This window comes from Danio rerio, chromosome 7 (genome assembly GCF_049306965.1).
Source record: "Danio rerio strain Tuebingen ecotype United States chromosome 7, GRCz12tu, whole genome shotgun sequence".
NCBI lineage: Eukaryota > Metazoa > Chordata > Actinopteri > Cypriniformes > Danionidae > Danio > Danio rerio.
This window is the reverse complement of record NC_133182.1, coordinates 72,550,002-72,570,651: the sequence shown is the minus strand read 5'-3', so window position 1 is coordinate 72,570,651 and position 20,650 is coordinate 72,550,002. Positions and strand designations below refer to the sequence as shown.

At 35.8% G+C, this 20,650-nt stretch overlaps 1 protein-coding gene across 4 annotated transcripts in view; it reads right to left on the bottom strand.

Annotated features, from left to right (window-relative positions):
* Window positions 1–20,650, bottom strand: part of sbf2 (SET binding factor 2) — a 288,988-nt gene that overhangs the window by 39,443 nt on the left and 228,895 nt on the right. For 2 of the 4 annotated variants that reach the window (XM_009303601.4, XM_009303602.4), the window contains exons 25-29: window positions 18,763–18,890; window positions 18,171–18,372; window positions 14,582–14,778; window positions 8,323–8,460; window positions 2,721–2,804 (exon numbers count right to left, since the gene is read on the bottom strand). In XM_009303601.4, coding sequence (XP_009301876.1) covers window positions 2,721–2,804; window positions 8,323–8,460; window positions 14,582–14,778; window positions 18,171–18,372; window positions 18,763–18,890 — 749 coding nt within the window. Of the gene's footprint in view, window positions 1–2,720; window positions 2,805–6,785; window positions 7,583–7,642; window positions 8,461–14,581; window positions 14,779–18,170; window positions 18,373–18,762; window positions 18,891–20,650 lie in introns of those variants that run through there. The other 2 variants (XR_012382813.1, XM_021478035.2) reach the window with 2 other exon arrangements.

The following is a 20,650-nucleotide window of genomic DNA, read 5'->3' as shown; positions in this document are numbered from 1 at the left end:
CATAGACTGATAGTTTAGTTTCAAAAGAAACCAATCTACCATGAAAAATCATTTTATTTTGCTTGTATATGCTTTTATCAACTTTTATTAAAAGATAAAAAAATCACCTACATCTTGAATGGCCTGAGGGTGCAGGAATAAACATGAAGGGCTCTATTTTAACGGTCTAGGCGCATAGTCAAAGGCGCAGGGCGCAAAAGCATTGTGGGCGTCTCAGAATTCTCTTTTGCTATTTTATGGGCAGAATATTATGATTTGTGCCGCGGCGCATGCTCTAACATAGTTGAGCTTATTCTCTTAATGAGTTATGGATGTGTTTTGAGTATACACTAGGGATGTAACGGTATCAGAATTTCACGGTACGGTAATACCTCGGTATGAATGTCACGGTAGGGTATTTATTGAATCATTTACAGGAAAAAACAAAACTTATGAAAATACTCCAAAAAAGTGCCAAAATTGTCAATGACATACAAATTAGCCATCTATCTGTAAGCTTTGAAACAGGAACTTCAATTTTAATAACAAAAAAATATTAAACCATGTAAAAAAAATAAAGTTTCAATTTAGTATTGTTGAAAACTCATCACATTCAACATTTAATCACTCACTCACTTAGATAGAGATGGGTTTAAAGGAAAATTATCATATAAATATAATCTGGTAAAAGCTGGTAACTCTGAGCATTTACAATGTCCCCTGCAACAGAAAAAAACCCTCTCATTTGGGACTGAGGTTTCTGGGACAATAGAGATATGACTTGGCCCAGGTTGACAGCAGTGGGTAACGTTGTGCATTGTCTTTCCCCCACTTGAGAGGACAAACCATGAGTAAGATAGAGATCTCATGTCTGCATCAATCTGAACAGTGTGCTGACAACACCGCTATTCAGTACGCGCGCGACAACACAGCTGATAAGAACTCACGCGACAACACAGCTGATAAGAACTCGCGCGACAACACCGCTATTCAGTACGCGCGCCGCGACAACACCCGCTTTAGAGTTTTACAGCTCTTTTTCATCCCCGCTTCTAGCAGCACACTCCATTTCCGCATTACTGGATCTGTAGCGACAACAGACCGCAAGGGATGATGGTCAAGCATGGGCTGATGGAAATTGTAGTTTTCGCTACCTCCCGTTCGCTTCATTCGCCTGAGCAAATTTTCTCAGAAGACCTATAGTTTTACCGAGTCATGCGACTTCGGTAATATCGAAAAAAATTAATATTGCGGTATGACGGTATTTACAATACCGTTACATCCCTAGTATACACCAATCTGAGTCTCATCTCCCATTCCCTTTAAGGGCGTACTCACACTAGATACAGTTACCTCGAACCGGGCCAAAGCACGCTTGTCCCCCTCCCGTCTCCCCAGACGGCCCGCACTCACACCACAATCGGGCCTCGGCACGCTTACGTCATCAATGCTGCGCTGTTCAGTGAGAAGCCTTGTCACTCAGCAGCACAGTGGAGATTTCTTTAGTTATATCGTTTCAGTCGGTTTGATATGCAGTGACATGCAGTCAAATATTTCGCCAAACAGTCACGCAGTCAGATATTCCGCCGAACAGATCCACCACTTTTGGCACTCAAAAACAATCATAAAGCCCTCGTGCTGCAGGAATGAGAGAGTCTGCTGAAGGTGCGCAGCTATCGTGCAGTGAGGGGTTTGCGTATTTAATAAGCTACGGCAGTTTGCGTTCACTGAACAGTAAGAATGATTAATAAATCCATATGAAACAGCCCCTTAAAAGTCACATCTCGCTTTCAGTTTTGGGCGTTGGCGCGTTTTGCACTCACACTACAAACGTACTGCGCCAAAGCCAACGTGAACTGTGCTCAGGCCCACCTCTTCCAAGCGGGCCAGGGCCGGCCAAGTGAACCGTGCTTGAGCCCGATTCAGCGCACTTACACTTCTCAAACGATCCAGATGGCATAGTGTGAGTAGGCCCTAAAAGTCAGTTGTGTTGCGCCATGGTACATTTGCTATTTACATGGTGGACTTTGCATATGGAAAAACTGAACCCTTCAATAGCAATAAAACAGTTAAACAGAGCATCTGCAGCACGAGGATAAAGAATGAGCCTCCTCCAATTGGCCTTTACTTTCTCTTTCCTTCGTGAAACAAGACAAAAACAAAGTAAGTTTTGCAGTGAGCTGCTGCTGATATAAGAAAAACACTGTAAAAAATAACCCAACAGACTCTTCCTGGCAGCTTAATGCTGACTGTTGAATTAATATGTCATGGCCATAATTTGGACCTATGTAATAGTCATAAGCACATGATCAAAGCTTATAATATCATACTTAAAAATACTGTGCAGACCTCGACCTTACCGAGGGGGTGAATACTTCTACACCACTTCAACATCTAAACAATCATTTATCATGCACTTTTTGAAAGTCGACATGGCTTGCTTTTTAGAGTTTATGAAACACACTGTGCACTTTGGAGGATTGTGGCAACAAATATCCGCAAGTTCAGCAGAACCATCACCACAAATAATAAAAAAAATCTCAAATTGGGCCAAAGTCAAAGCAGCATGAGCATGTGTGTGTATGTGTGTGGGAAGAGTTGTGGTCTGTGACAAAACCCAGATAATGAGATATCAAGATAGAAGACAGCCAACTAAAGATATCCGATGAAAGATGGGGAATTTGTTCGATGCTAAATATGTCCTTGGGGTCAACGGAAATGAAGAACGGAGGCCCACTCACCTCCTCTGGTGAAGCTATTGGTGAAGGAAATGTCCAAATGGACAGGGGCCATCTTTGGTATTCTCGATGCCCTGCGTTCGCTTGCTAAACAGATGAAGACACACAAACACACACCACACCATGCATCGAGCGTCAAGCATAAGCAGAGCAAACAAGACATCACAACCTTCTCCAAAGCCTAGCCATTTGTTATCTGCCAACATACAGCATGCTAAGAAGGGCTGCACAATATATACAGTTGAAATCAAAATTATTAGTGCTTTTGAGAAATTTATGTTGTTGGTCAAATATTTCTCAAGTGATATTCAATGGAGCAAAGAAATTTTAACAGTAATTTTGATAATATTATTTTCAGAACAAACTATTGTTATACAATAACATGCCTAATTAGCCTAATTAACCCTTTAAATGTCACTTTAAACTGAATACAACCCAAGCTCATTCTGGAAACGTAGCCCCGCGGATGTTTCTGTAGACCGTGATTTACGTGGCCGTAGGTACGTACGGCCGCGTTTAGTTTTTCTCGAGTGAACGCTGCGGGGCTCCTCCTCATTGCGCTCGCCGGCCGACGGCTCGCCTATCGAGTGGAGGGCTTTCGCGCTGCTACCAGTTTGTCTGCTTAGCTCGCAGCATTATGTCGGCGGAGCGGAGGCCCGGAGGAGGAGGAGCCGGCTGCGGGGATGACCGGGATCGGGTCCGGGGAAGAGCGGTTCCAGAAAACAGGTAAGATGAAAAACAGAATCTGAAAAATAAGGGCGAGATCGTGGCAGGATCCGAAAACGCGGTCGAAATCAAAGACGAGGGCTTTTGCTTTTTTTTTTTTTCTGGACGGCTTTTGCAAACCTTCGCTTGGGTTTAGGGAAGGAGGAGGAGGAGGAGGAGGAGGGGGGCGGCCGGGTCGGCCGATGGGCCGGCCGCCTGGTCGATCGTTCGGTCGTTCAGCTGGCCAGTCGGACGGACGGTCGCTCCACAGCAGCCTCTGGCGGCTTTTCGCGCGAGAACAGCGCGGGCGCGAATGGCGCGCGCTCCCGAGAGGCAATCGAGATGCGAAAAAGCGCGCACAGCAGCCTCTCGCGGATCTGCGAAAACAAAAACTGCTCGAATACGTACCTCCTGGGACGTATTTCGCGGTCTGCAGAAACTTCCACGGGGCTACGTTTCCACAATGAGCCCGGGTTGGCTGAATACTAGTATCTTGAAAAATATTTAGTGAAATATTATGCACTGTCTTTAGTGGTGTAACGGATCACAAATCTCACGGCTAGGATCACATTAGAGCTTTTGAGTCACGGATTGGACCATTTTTCAGGTCAGCCAAGGGGAGGAGACAAATGTAATTTGCTTTCCATTTATTACAAAAACCAGGGGTCTATTCTTTATACCTCGCTTAAATGATCTAAGATGATTTTGGCAGATCCTGGATCTGTTCATCTTGACAATTGATCTCTGGCTAATTTGGTACTTCAAACAATTCCGTGAATCCGATTAAAATGTCTGGATAAACTGATCTGAGATCGCTGCTAGTGTTGTGAAGGACTGATCTATCGATCCTCTAAATCATAATCAGCAATGCAACGATTGGCTAACGGCACTGCAGCGTAATGACATCATCTGATTAATATTCAATTATCCATGTGAGCAAAATTACATTAAATTGGCAGTAAACGGTTTGTTAAATATGACATGCAATAACTTCCTACATTTGTTGTGAGCTGCAGGCTTTACACTTTCATGTGTCAAGACGAGTATTCATCATGTATTTCAATGCATATCAATGTATTCAGTCCTACATTTAGAGAAGATTTTCTTTATTATAGAAGCCTAGGCCAACTCAAGTATTTTTAATCGGCATAAGGAATAACTGTATAAATTAATTTAGCATCAAAAAAGCATTTTAATATCAGTAAAGGTATCAATCACCATATTAGTGATCAAAACACGTGCTTGACTGCATAAATTATTATCTTTTTTTTTTTTAAGTCGAATACTGTGCATGTACGCATTTGCGTTTACATCTAAAAAGATCATTTCAATAAATGTTCTCTTTGAACCACCAGGTGGCAGTCTTTTACTTTTATTCCGGAGTGCAGATTGCATACATTTTATTATTATATATTTTTTAACTATATATATATATATATATATATATATATATATATATATATATATATATATATATATATATATATATATCTTATATATATATATATATATATATATATATATATATATATATATATATATATATATATATATATATATATATATATAAATCTTTGCTTGAACTGACCCGATCTAATCCTGTTTATATGTAATGAACCTGCTCCTATGCAGGTTTGACCCATCAGAACTGTTACTATAACAACAAGTCTCAGATGAGTTTTGAAGAACGAAATGATCCTTGATCATGTCAAATCGTCAATAACCAAATCCAGCTAACTGAGTAATTCACGTACGAAGAACGGACCCCAGTACTGCAAGACACTTCGAATTTTAACAAACAGAACTTAGAAACTGTAATTTTAATAAAAATAAAATATAAAAATAACAGTAAAATATTTAGTACTGTGAAAAATTCACTGTTACTGTTGCTAATAACGCTAAATGTATAAAGTGTATATTTAGTATAAAATGTATAATTAAATGTATATTTAGTCTTATTTTCAATAAATGATTCAGTTATTCACTCTTAAAACTTCATGTTTCATTGCTAGATGATAATTTTTGAAGAATTATTCAGTGGCATATTTGAGATGGTCGGTTGTTGTCACCTATTGGTTAAATAATGTAATTGCTGCCTACAACTTTCATTTTTGAGCGTTGTTAAATTCATATGAGGGTGATTGTAATCTTTACCACAAACATCAGTGATTTTATCAAAACTATAAACTGTTATCACAGTACTTCTGTGTTATTTGACTGTTTTTAACTTCATAACAAACTCAAAAGACTAATGACTCAATATCTTAGAATTAATAAACATGCAAATCACCATGATTTGTAATTTATGTTGCGTGGGTGTTGAGATCCCGATCTTTTAATGATTAATTGAGTAGCTTACACTGAATGCATTAATGCAGGCTAAACAAGTAGTGACAGAAAACACCTTTAATAACCTAAGAAACCCACCAAATCCCGAATAAGCGACCACAACTTCTTCCGTCATCATTATATTTTACAAGAAAACCTAAATGATTTCATACATGTAATTTGAATGACACGAGAGATGATCTCTCCGCGATCATTATAAATTTAGGATTAATCTACAAATAAATCTTTTTTTATTAATCTGCGGGTCACATGTGTCTAAACCGTGGGTTGTGATCTTTACAAATCACAGATCAACCGTGATCCATTACACCCCTTACTGTCTTCATGGCAAAGATTAATGAAATCAGTTATTAGAAATGACTTATCAAAACTATTATGTTTAGAAATGTGTTGGTTAAAAAAATCTTTCTGTTTAAAAAGAAATTAGGGAACAAAAATACAAAGGGGGCTAATAATTCTAATTGTAAATTAAAGCAAATAGTAAAGTCTTATGACACTGGGTGATTGCTGGGATTAAACCTTTATTATGCTTGTAATTACTGTAGTAAACATCTCAACTAAACACTGAAACCCTCAACTGTGGGCCAAAACAAGTGTGAATTAGCAAGGATCAGTTAAGGTTATGGATGCTGTGGTGGCTTGTATGTTTGAAATGAGTGCGAAAACTACCATACCAGTGGCCTATTACACAGTTAGTGGTTTAAGGACAGATTTAGGGCCAGTTTCTTGTGGCAGTCCATTCCAAAACACTTCTAAATTCCAGTATAAGTACTTAAAGGGCTAGTTCACACAAAATGAAAGTTTACACCCTATTTACTCACCCTCGAGTTGTTAAAAACATTTATGACTTTCTTTCTTCTGTTGAACACAAAATATATATAGAAGAATGCTCAAAATCTGTAAGCATTGCCTTTCATAGTAGGAAAACCAAAAACTACGGAAAGTCAATGGTTACCAGTTTTTAAGCATTCTTCAAACTATCTTCTTTTCTGTTAAACAGAAGGTAAAAACTCAAACAGGTTTGGAAAAAGTGAAGGGTGAGTAAATGATGACAGAATCAAAATATTTTTGTGTGAAGGTTTGTTTTGCATTAACATCAGAAATGAGGTTAGCCGTTTACGCGAGTCTTTCACCCAGCAGGTGGGGATAAATGAAAGATTATGACGGCAACATATCAGACAAGATCTGTGTGGTCTGAGGCATCTGCATAACGGCTGTGGAGAGCAGGGAGATGGATGAGAGGGGACCTCGTCATGTCCTGCTCTCCTTACATAACCACACAATTGTGCTCCAGTTCCTTCGGAAATCAGCTCAATACATAAATAACAATTTGTGCAACCAAGAGGAACTCGAGTGGAGATAAGAGCTTTGGAGAACACAAAAACTGGGGCAAAAATAAGATTTTAGATTTTTTTTTCAAGTGGAGGATGCACCTGATATATTTTTATGGGAAAACAAAACAAAACAAAACAAAACAAAACAAAACAAAACAAAACAAAACAAAACAAAACAAAACAAAACAAAACAAAACAAAACAAAATAAATAACAATAAAGCAAAAAGAAAACCTAATGAAAAAAAAAACTTATTGTCTTTTAAGGGCAAAAAACAAAACAAAAACAAACAAATCTGATAACTTTTAAGGACAAAACACAAAACAAACAAAATTACAAATAAAAACAAACAAACAAAAAAACAAGAAAAAAAAACAAACAAACCTGATAACTTTTAAAGACAAAACTAAACAAAACACAAAAACAAACAAAAAAACAAAAAAACAAAAACAAAAAAACAAACAAAAAACAAACAAACCTGATTTCTTTTAAGGGTGGGACAAAGCAAAACAAAACGAAACGAAAAAAAAAAGAAAACTTGTGAAAAACAATTAAAAGAAAACAAACAAAACCTGAAAAAGAGGGTGGAGCTATGTTTCACCATTGCGGCAGATTCAAAACTGTAATGGCGAACATCTGCTTCTCACTCAGGGCTTTCTATGCTAGAGAGGGAGAGATCATCACTAATGGGAGGGGCTTTCCCCCTCTAAATCAATCCAAGTGTTTCTGTAGGCTGTTTTTATGAAGTGTGATTATAGAATTAATTAATTTTTACCATTAGAGGCTGCCACGCACTGCTGCCACACAACTGTGTTTAAACCCCTTATACAAGTTATTGTTGCATAATAGGCCCCCTTTAATACTACAATTAAAAACAAGGAACAAAATAAATCAACTACAGCCATTGTTTGTTTTCTTTGTTATTTTTGTATGTTGCTGAATTCTCGACATTTGTACAAAGATGGGTAAACTTAAGAAATAGAAATGATGTGTGATTCTTGGCCGACTTCTGACTCACGGCAGAGAGGGTGGTTTTAAAGTGATGCATGGCACTACAGCAGAATCGTATGCCACCATTATGGCACACTTTATAACAGATAAGTGAAAGTTTGAGACTTAGGTTCTGCAAACACAGGCTAGTTCCCTTAAACTAAAACCTAAAGAATTGTTTCTGATTGTGAAGTCCCTGAAGACTCACCACTCATATCTCTACAGTACCTGGGGACAAGCCGATGAGAGAGCGGTTGGTGAGCGTGTTGCTGCCGTTGGGTTTAAAGTAGATGGGGATAGAGCTGAGGATGGCTTGCAGATACTTCTCCTGTTCCAGACTGCTGGAGGTATCGGAGGAAGTTGGAGCTGGTATCAAAAAGAGAGCATCATAAGAACATTGTTTATCTTTTGACAACATCTATATCTCATAAGCAAGTCTTTGTCTAAACTAGTGGTTTTCAACCAGATTATATTGTAAAAAAGAAACAACAACAACAACAAACCCTGATATCTTTTAAGAACAAACAAACAAACAAAAAACTTGATATATTTTGAGAACAAAACAAAACAAAAAACAAAACAAAAAAAGAAAAGAAAAGAAAAGAAAAAACAAATAAACAAAAACAACTGAACCCTCCCAACCTCTTACACAAAAACCAAACCTGACATTTAACAGCTAAACAAAATAAAACAAAAAACCACTGATATAGTTAAATATTTTATATAATAAAAAATAAAACAAAAAAAAAATCTTCAGCTCAAAACTAGTGGTTTTCAACCAGATTATATTATGAAACAAAACAAAAACAAAAAATTCAAAAAATAATAGTAACAATAATAATAACATACAAATATAACATAAAAAAGAATAGAAAAAACAAAACAAAAACAAAACAAACAAACTGGTTATATAAAAAACAAAGGAAAAACAAACAAACAAAAAGCATTGTTTATCTCTTGACAACCTCTACATCTCGGCAAGCCTTTCTCTGAACTAGTGGTTTTTAACCAGATTATATTATAAATAACAAAAAGAAACAACAACAAAAAAAAACTGATATCTTTTACAAACAAAAACAACAACTAAAACACAAAAACAAAAAAATTGAAAAGAAGAAAAGAAGAAAAAAAAAAACCAACAACAACCGAACCCTTCCCGCCCCTTCCACAAGAACCAAACCTGATTTTTAAGAGCTAAACAAAACAAAAACCCTGATATATTTTTATATTTTATATAATAAAACAAAATAAAACAAAAACATTGTTCAGCTCTAAATTAGTGGTTTTCAACCAGATTATACTATGAAATAAAACAAAAAACAAACAAACAATACAAAATAATAGTAACAATAATAATAACATAAAATATAACATAACAAAATAAAACAAAAAACAAATAAGAAGATAAAAAAAAAACAATAGAAAAAAACAAACAAAAAACAAACAAACCGGTTATATATAAACAAAACAAAATCAAAGGAAAAACAAACAAACAAAAATCATTGTTTATCTCTTGACAACCTCTACATCCCATAAGCAAGCCTTTCTCTGAATTAGTAGTTTTTAGAGTTCCAGGGGCAAGTTTAAGAATTGCTTCAACCAAAAATAAAACTTATATTATTAATTACTTCATGTCGTTCCTAACCCCAGAGCTCTCATTTGTCTTCAGACAACAAATTAAGATATTTTCGATGAAATCCAAGAGCTTTTTCAACCTCCATTGACAGCAAAAGTCCAGGCTCATTCAAAGATCAGAAACTGAACCAAAAACATGATCAAAACCTTCTATGTGACTTCAGTGGTTCAACTGTAATGATACGAAGCTACATACAAGTTAATAGATTTGCTAATATATGCTTACTACAAGGCAGTACAACATTTTTACCATTAGCTTCAGGAGCGCAACGTGTAAGCAGAGTACTGTCCGTAGTAAAACAGTATTAAAACATTTTATGCAGAAGTCTTAATTAAATCTTTATTTTAGGTATGCAAAAATGTTCTTGGAGATTCGTACAAGTACAGTTGTACCACTGAAGTCAGCTGGAAGTTTTTGACAAAGATTCCTTTATTTTTTTGGGAACATTGTATGACCACTGCAGTCCTTAGTGAACAAGAGAGTTGTTGAATTTCATCTAAAAAATATCTTCATTTGTGTCTACGAAGGTCTCAGGTGTTTGGAACGACATGAGGGAGAGTAAATAATAACAGCATCTTCACTTTTGGGTGAACTATGTCTTTAAAAAGTCTGAAAACAAGCAACACAGTCCTAATTACAGCAGAAATCCCTAATGAAACTATATAAGGCCTGTAAGGGGAATATCTGAACAAAACCTCGGTTAAAAATGTTGACAACCACTCAACTAATTGGCTAAAGGCCTTGTCCACATTGTCCAAGAACCACCTACGACAGGAAGACAACGAGTCAAAAAAAAAAATTAACCACCACAGTTTGTTTTCTTTACAGTTCATTTAAGGTTGAGCTTTACAGAAAATAACAGACATGAAAACTAATGAACTATTGCTGAGGCTCGATACTTGATTAAACCCACTGTTTATTTCATCCTCGAAAGTGGTTGTTGCAACAATTTTGCACCTTGTAAACAAAAACCCTGTGTTCTCACACTCCCCAAAGGTTGCAGAAGGTCAGCCAGTCATGATTAGAGATCGCCAGATTAAGAAATCGCTTTTCAGTACAACATTGGACAGTCAGTGACCAGGATGCATGTGGTTTAGAGCTAAGAATGACCTTTCATCCAAATCATAATATAATTTTAGGCTGCGTGTCCACCAAAGTGTTTTTTTCTCAAGCTGAGCGTTTGAATTCTTTTGTTGTCAATGGTAGCACCGCTTTTCATTGCATTTTTATTTTTTCAGCCATAGTAAGTTAGCGTAGTGCTCATTGGTGACACTTTTGACCTAGACGTTCAATCGAAGTGGAGGAGGGGCGGGACAATACTGCACAACTGTAAACAAAAAATCTTCTAAGGACTTTCAACTTGTATTGGTCCGGTGAGAATTAAGGCTGTGCGATATTGGAAAAATCTGATATTGCCATATTTAATTTTTCTGTGATAAATATTGTGATGGGGCGGCACAGTGACTCAGTGGTTAGCACCATCGCCTCACTGCAAGAAGGTCGCTGGTTCAAGTCCCGGCTGGGTCAGTTGGCATATCTGTGTGGAGTTTGCATGTTCTCCCCATGTTGGTGTGGGTTTCCTCCGGGTGCTCCGGTTTCCCCCACAGTCTAAAGACATGCGGTACAGGTAAATTGGATAAACTAAATTTTCCGTAGTGTATGAGTGTGAATGTAAGATGCATGGATATTTCCCATTTCTGGGTTGCGGCTGGAAGAGCATCCGCTGTTTAAATTATTTGCTGGATAAGTTGGCTGTTCATTCCGCTGTGGTCCCCTGATAAATAAAGGGACTAAGCTGAAGGAAAATGAATGAATGAATGTGTTATGAACCGCGCAGTTTTGCTGCGTGTTTGTTCTTTATGTCTCTATCTCTTTCTCTTTCTCTCTCACTCTCTCTCTCTCCCTGTACCGGCCCTGTCATTTTCTCAGGTACCGCCTACTTTGGAGCACTATTGGCTGACAGGACTGCCAATCCTAATCTACTGTGTGACGACGACTTCTCTCTGCCAATTACGTTCGTTGCAGAGCCCTTTAAAACGAAAGCGGCAACGGGGAGAGATCAGCTGTTGTTGTTTTGGCGTGTTGTCTGTTTGGTGGTGTCCGTGTGCGTTGTCACTGCTACTGATGTGTACTTTGATTGAGATTTACTGATGTTGACTTTGAGCGAGATTAACTGTTGACTTTCAGTGAGATTTGTTTGAGAGTTCTGACGAGTGTTTCTACATCTCTAGCCCACTATTGCTCCATTCAAAAACCTTCTGTGACTTGACAAGGGAGATCTGGAACAACATAGTAAGTCACGTGACATACATATTTGCACGCAGGATTATTGACGTATAGACACACTAGTTAGCGAAGTGCGCTAATTCTGTATTTTTATTTATTAGTTAGAGTAAGTTCAGGGCGCTTTTGCGCTGAAGACTTTTCTTTTCATTTTGTTACTTTCTTATTAAGTGGATTGGGGAGGAGATTAAGGGAATGTTTTTGTTATATTTATTTCTTTGATTTGCATGCGTAAATTTCAGTTCCCTCTCCTATTTGTCTTAGTTCTTTTCAACGTTTTCTTATTGTTTGTAAATATTGTAAATAATGTGGGAGCAATAAATCTTTTGCGGTGCTAATTTGTTGTTTGGTGTTTTCTCTTGCCATTCTTCATCATCAGTTTATACTTTGGTCATCTTTATGTTACTCCTTTTAATACCCTAGACATATTGCCATCAAGGATCGTAACAGAATGAATGAGTGAAATATTGCAATATGATTACAGTTTGACAAGATGGTTTGAACAGCTCTATTTTACGGTTTTCTGCAGTGTTCAGGTACAGAAATTCAATAATCACAATGCAAAGAAATGCTTTTTCCTACATTGTCTCGTTTCTATTTAAAATATTTCAAATTCCTAAATTAAGTAAAATACTGTTTTGTTTCTACGTCAATCTACTATTTTGTTTCTAGTCAATCTACGTTCCTACTCTCACCTATGGTCATGAGCTTTGGGTCATGACCGAAAGGACAAGATCTCGGATACAAGCCGCCGAAATTAGTTTCCTCCGAAGGGTGACAGGGCGTACTCTTATGGATTGGGTGAGGAGCTCTGACACCCAGGAGGAGCTCGGAGTAAAGCCGCTGCTCCTCCACATCGAGAGAAGTCAGCTGAGGTGGCTCGGGTATCTGTTTCGCATGCCTCCTGGACGCCTACCTAGGCAGGTGTTCCAAGCATGTCCCACCAGGAGGAGGCCTCGGGGAAGACCCAGGACACGCTGGAGAGACTATGTCTCTCGGCTGGCCTGGGAACGCCTTGGGATCCCCCCAGAGGAGCTGGAGATAGTGTCTGGGGGGAGGGAAGCCTGGGGTTCTCTCCTAAGACTGCTGCCCCCGCGACCCGGCCCCGGAAAAGCGGCAGAAAATGAATGAATGAATGAATAAATTAACTGTTTTGTTTCCACTTTTAGAAAAAAAAAGGTCAAAATGAAGAGTTCTGCTAACGGGGTAAGTCAAATAATGTTGTTTTTGCTTTGAAATGTATATATTTGGACTAAAAGCAAGACAAAAAAATGACATTCACTGACATATTCACTTAATATTTAAATATATTCATTTTAAGTCTCCTTATTTTTTACCAAAATATTTTCCATTTTTTTCCATTATCAAGTTAGACATTCTGTTCAGATGTATTTTTTGTTTCTCATTTTTAAAAATCTATTGGTAAAAGAGCTTTTATGTTTAAGGGTCCAACAGATTGGAATAATTTACTTGCTAACATTTGATGCGTTGCATTATTTAAGTGTTTAGGCAAAAATTTGCTGTCCTTTTTTACTTTGTATTGTACTGACGATGTTGTTGTTTATGTGGTGATTTGATTCACTGATCTGTACATCTGTTTGCACTATGAATATATATGTATACTCCTTCCCCTTTTGTTAATGTTTGTTTTGTTCTTGTTTTATGGATGATGTGTAATTTATGTTTCGTTTTTGTCTTTTTGTGCAATTATAATGTGATTGCGATTAACTGTGGGACCCCCTCTGAAAATGAGATGGTACATCTCAAGGGGTTGATCCTAATGAATAATTACAAACAAACAAAATTCTAAGTAAGAACATTTTTTTTCCATTTAAATAATCAAATACAATTAATCCCCAATGTTTTAAAGTCTCTTGAAATGCTCAGTCGCAGTCCTTAAAATTACATACAAATGATAAACTTTAACTCTGTTAGGATTTAAAGTAGCAAGTAATAGACTCAATTAATACTCAACACTGAAGATCTTGCGATTTGACTACTGCAGACATTGCAATACTGTATCAATGCTAAAACAATATATTTTGTGGGTATATTTCATATAGGCGAGGCAGTGGCGCAGTAGGTAGTGCTGGTTCGAACCTCGGCTCAGTTGGCGTTTCTGTGTGGAGTTTGCATGTTCTCCCTGCTTTCGCGTGGGTTTCCTCCGGGTGCTCCGGTTTCCCCCACAGTCCAAAGACATGCGGTACAGGTGAATTGGGTAGGCTAAATTGTCCGTAGTGTATGAATGTGTGTGTGGATGTCCCCAGAGATGGGTTGTGGCTGGAAGGGCATCCGCTGTGTAAAAACTTGCTGGACAAGTTGGCGGTTCATTCCGCTGTGGCGACCCCGGGTTAATAAAGGGACTAAGCCGACAAGAAAATGAATGAATGAATATATATATTATAATATAATATATACCAACTTTTAAAAAAAGCTGAGCATTTTAGAACATGAATCACATTTCTGCAGCTCAAAAACTCTTTGGTGGACACGGAGACTCAGTGAGAGCAATTATTTACATTCCTTTATCCAATATACTGCATATTATACTATATAAACTTATAGTACCTGCTGACGAAGGATTCTGAGACTTGAAAAGGCCAACCACACTCTTGCTATGGAAACCTCCTGAACGGAGTAAAACGGCTTTGGTGCGAGGGTGTTTCCAACACACGACCGGCAGACGGTTGTGCCGGTAGCAGCGGGACACCTTCTGGAGACTGCTGTCTTGCACAGTGTGAGGAATCACCAGGAGACCAGGATAGCTGCAAAAAACACACCATTCAGAAGATTATGAATCAGAAGTCATAGCATGGAAACTGCTCCAGAAACTTTGATCATTGTTTTTTAGAGATACACATAGATAGTGAGCAACCTACAAAAATGTAGATAGTACATCGAGGCCATATTTTCAAACATATTATTAAAAATAATGAAGAGTAAGGCAAGGACTTGATACTGTTAATCAATTGTGGAATGTTAATGGGTTGTTGATGAAAAAAGTCAGCTTTAATAGAAGTGAAACAGGGGTGGCCAACCCTGTTCCTGGAGAGCCACCTTCCTGCAGATTTCAGTTGCAACCCATATCAAACACACCTGCCTGTAATTATCATGTGGTGTTCAGGTCCTAATTAATTGGTTCAGGTGTGTTTGATATGGGTAGCAACTGAAATCTGCAGGAAGGTGGCTCTCCAGGAACAGGGTTGGCCACCCTTGAAGTAAGCAATTGGAGAAGTTCTTTATGTAACCCTTAAAAGCATAGTTCACCCCAAAATTGAAATGTATTGTTTACTCGTACTATTTGATTCTTTAAACTCACTATTTACTTGCCCTCAAGTGGTTCCAAAGCTTTATAAACTTCTTTATTCTGTTAAACACCAAATAAGATATTTTAAAGAAAGCTGAAATACTATTAACCTTTGACTACCATAGTAGGAAACAAAACTGCAATGGTTACAGGTTTCCAGCTTACTCTAAAAATTTTTTAAGTGTTTGGAACAAGTGTGAGTAAATGAGGACAATTTTTAGTTTTTTATTCCTTTAAGATATCTGTTGTTTTTAGCCGAAGAAAAAACAGCCATTGATGATTTACAACCTACATTTAGAAAAAGATTTTAATTCACGCCGACTTCATCAGGCATCACAAACACAATGGCTATTTTATAAAATAATATACAAGTACAATTTCTTTTAGTACGCCTGGATTTTGCCAAATTCTGAAGCAGCATCACATTTCCTTTGAGAATACTGTAAGGTAGAAGCTCTGCATTCAAGTGGCTCTTCAGTGGGACTTTCCAGTGGGACTTCTTGCAGTACGGACTTCAATTTCTAGATAAAATGACATATATTTCCAAATAAAAGGTTTGGTATTTGGTATAATTTCCAAAATCTGAAGTACTTTGAATTGGAGCAGGCGAGGATTAACATAAGGGCTAGGTATGGCTGAAGCCCCAGAGCCCATGGAAGAAGGGGGCCTTTGATTGGCTGAAGAATTAATTTGTGCTATGACGCAGGAAACGCCTCTTTGTGTTATGCTTATTCTAGTCGATAATGTGATGTATTCCGGTAACACTTTATAATTACACACTATAAATAATTTATTAAGCATTAGCATAGTGAATTCATTATCTGTTAAGCATTAACTCTACATTAATAAACGTTAGTAAGCAGTTTATAACTGCAGCTACAACTGCTCTATTCTGAGTTGAGTTAATAAAGCATTTATTAACATATTTGTTAACTATTAGTATATGACTGAATGATAAGATATATAAATGTAAATTTCAATAGTTTATTAATTATTTACTAACTCATTCTGAATGATTCAAAAACCCTCAACTACTCTTAAATACAACTGGTTTGTAAATAATGCAATACTTAATTTAGTAATGAAAAATAAATCATTAACAAAGTATGAAAGTACAATTATTAAGCATATTATATAGGTGCTAATAAGTCAAGAATACAGCATTTTTAGCTGCAGTTATAAACTGCTTACTAACGTTTATTAATGCGGAGTTAATGCCTTACAGATTATGAACTCACTAGATGCTAATGCTTAGTAAATGATTCATAGTGTGTAATTATAAAGTGTTACCCAAACATTTTATAATGAATGTTTACTTTGCCCCTTTTATGAAAATGACAGTAATAATATGGAGCAATGAAATATTGGTGCTGACTTTCATCAGATAATATATCTGATGCAACAAACAAACAAACAAACAAACAAACAAACAAACAAACAAACAAACAAACAAATAAATAAATAAATAAATAAATAAATAAAATAATGATAAGCTATTTTGGATAATAGAGGCATGGATATTAAAGATATATCATTAGGGATTTATGGTCAGCCAAAGTTCTAAAGAAGCTTTTTAAAGGTAAACCCCTATTTAAAGTATTTATTTTACAGCACAAACTTAGGAAGTTTTTTTAGCTGAGTTTTGCAGCCCGTTTAAACTTTAAAGTTCATATGTCATTACCAGGGCCAGATGGTATCTGCGGACGTTTTTTGCTATTTCTGCTGAGAATTTTGGTAAAAATCTGCGGATTTCTGCGGAATTATTTTGGGAGTATCAAGCGGAGCATCATAACTAAAACCTTAATATATGAAATAAAAAGTAATAAATTACTGAATAAAAACTGAATAAATTCAGATATACACATTTACTCAAGTAAATAAACAGAATTAATGATGGGCTAAAAAATCTGCAGAAATCGGCGGAATTCTGCGGAATTCTGCGCGCGCAGATTCCGTGTGTGCCTAGTCATTACTTCATTTTGTATACTTGTATGACTATATATATTTAAATAAAATAGAAAAATATATAATAATAATCAAAAGTAAATCAAAAAGTGGAAATTACTAAAAGTGGATTTTACTAATTAATATTATCTAATAATAATAACAATAATTATAATAACATATATATATATATATACTTTTGTGTGGTAAAAAAATAAAAGGGGGGTCCTTGGATTTGCTATACTGTAGCTCCAGGGCCCAATGTGTTCTTAATCCGGCCCTGGGAGCAGGTGGTCTGACAATAGCCTGTTCCCAGCATTCTTTGGCTGGAGCGTATTTGTGTTTTACTCACCTGTATCTGCTCTGAGACCTGTATTACACACATGCTGTTTCAAGTCAACAGTTTGATACCAAAATCTTCAGCAAAGTGCGGATATCTTGCATTAATGTCTAAATTAGTTTGGCCATTTCATTCTGCTGTACGCCTATAGCTAGTAAAGCCATCAGTTTGTGTCTATATTTTTTTGCCATTTCACTTCAATTGACATTCGAGTGACATTTTATTCTACACTGTTGATTGCAAAGTATGAAAAATCTTCTTTTTAAACAGAAATCAGGGAAAATATAAACGAGGGGGTGCTAAAAATTCTGACTTCAACTGTATATATTTGACGAAAGTGATCCTGACTGAAACTTCTATTATAAACAGTACTGATAAAAATCTAAAACCATTTTCATTATTGTGTGGTTAGCTCAAACACATGTGCCAAATCCAGACCACTTAGTGTCAGCTGAGTGAAGAGCACTTATTCTGCGGTTTGCATATTTGCTGTTTATATCGAAAATACACTGCAGGGATGCTCACTAAGCTTTTTCACCAAGTCTCAGTGTTGTGCTTTTTCTTGCCTGCGACACAGTGAATACAGTCTGTTGACTGCTGTAACGCGAAACTGCTCTCCACTCTTCAACCGTGTGGAATTAGCACTGATGGTACCCAGACCCAACCTCTGATAGTCCCGAAAACAGGCTCGCTCTACCAACTGCTCCATAGTGGACTTCTCTGAGGCCTTTAGTGTGTTGCTGGAGGGAGGCTCTCCGTCATCTGAGACTGAAACATTAAGAATAAACATTAAAACAAAACAAAAAAACTGTCATAACGTGTATTTATGATGTGTATATATATATATATATATATATATATATATATATATATATATATATATATATATGTATGTATGCATGCATGTGTGTGTGTATATATATATATATATATATATATATATATATATATATATATATATATATATATATATATATATATATATATATATATATATATATATATATATATATGAGCAATATCACACAAGTAGCAGTGCGATATGGCTGTGTATCGGCACTAGTGCCCCCACCAGTGCCGTTATACAGCCATATCGCACTGCTACGAGTTTATACAACAGCTTGACGGCATTATTGTGTATATAAAAACATTACTCACTGGAGATGTCATCATCCTCATGCCACGTCATGCGACTGCCCTTCTCGTTTTTCTTCAGGGTGGACTGGCGACCCATTGTGATCTTACCGGCCTTTATAGCCCCTTTCACAATCGTCTTTGATAGCGTGCTACAAAAAAAAACTCATTGTAAGAAACACTACAATCACAATTAATGCTCTTGCACACGTTTATGACTCTTGGCTAATGGAATAAGCACTGAGATCTTGCTCTAATAATGACATTAATATGACTATGTGTGTAATTTTTCCACCCAATATTTAAGTTCTGACAGAATGGATTATTTTATACTGATCTATTATGATTTCATGCAAATAAATGCATTAAACAACAATTTTTAAATTTATTTTTATTATAGAAATTAAGACACAATACATAAAATGTGTGAAAGTGTGGAATTTATTATATTACATTTTTCTTCAGAGTGGACTGGCGACCCACTGTGATCTCACTGGCCTTTTTAGCCCCATTCACAATGGTTTTGATACTACAAAAACACCTTTATGACTTTTGACTAATCTTGTAAAATGGAATAAGCACTGGGATAATTTCAAGCTATAATAATGACAAAAAATGCTTATATGTATACTTTTTTCCCTAATATTTATGTTCTGACAACATGGAATAATTTATATTGAACAATTGTGATTTCATGCAAATAAAAGGTCTAAACGATAGTAGATTTTATTGTATTATATATATATATAGTTATAGTTATTAGCCCCTTTTGATTTGTTTTCTTTTTTTTAATTTCATAAATGATGTTTAACAGAGCAAGGAAATTTTCACAGTATGTCTGATGATATTTTTTCTTCTGGAGAAAGTCTTATTTGTTTTATTTTGGCTTGAATAAAATCAGTTTTTAATTTTTTAAAAACATTTTAAGGTATATTTCTATTCAATAATCTACTAAACAAACCGTTAAACAATAACTTGCCTATTTACCCTAACCTGCCTAGTTATCCTAATTAACCTAGTTAAGCCTTTAAATGTCACTTTAATCTGTATAGAAGTGTCTTGAAAAATATCTAGTCAAATACTATTCACTGTCATCATGGCAAAAATAAAACAATCCAGTTATTAGAAATGTGTTATTAAAACTATTATGTTTAGAAATGTGCTTTAGAAATCTTTTCTCTGTTAAACAGAAATTGGGGAAAAAATAAATAAGGGGGCAAGGGCAGGTGATAAAACATTATCAGACATACTGTGAAAATTCCCTTGCTCTGTTAAACATCATTTAGGAAATATTTAAAAAAAGAAAATGAAAAAAAAAAAATCAAAGGGGGGCTAATAATTCTGACTTTAATTGTATAAATACATACATATAAATATATGCTATTATTTTTGCCATTATTAATTCATTATATATATATATATACATATATATATATATATATATATATATATATATATATATATATATATATATATATATATATATATATATATATATATATATACATATATATATATATATATATATATATATATATATATATATATATATATATATATATATATATATATATATATATAAAAAATTTTTTCTACTTAATATTGGCAAATCCAGAGAACAAATCATACCTGAATTTCTTTCTAGAGCTATATGTACGATGTGTGAAAGCGTGGAATATACTATACAATCAAAATGTTGAGCTTGTTTGTGGTTCATATAAATGGTTAATTACTGAAACATTGACTGTGAATAATTTATTCTATATAGATTAACACTGTAAAAATACTTTTTTTCTTGTTTCTAGGTTAAAATACAGTATAACAATTCTCAAATCAAGAAGCATTTTATAGACAAGTAAAAACATTGTTTTGTTTTCAGAAATAAAAAGTCCAAACTAAGTGAGGTTTTCCT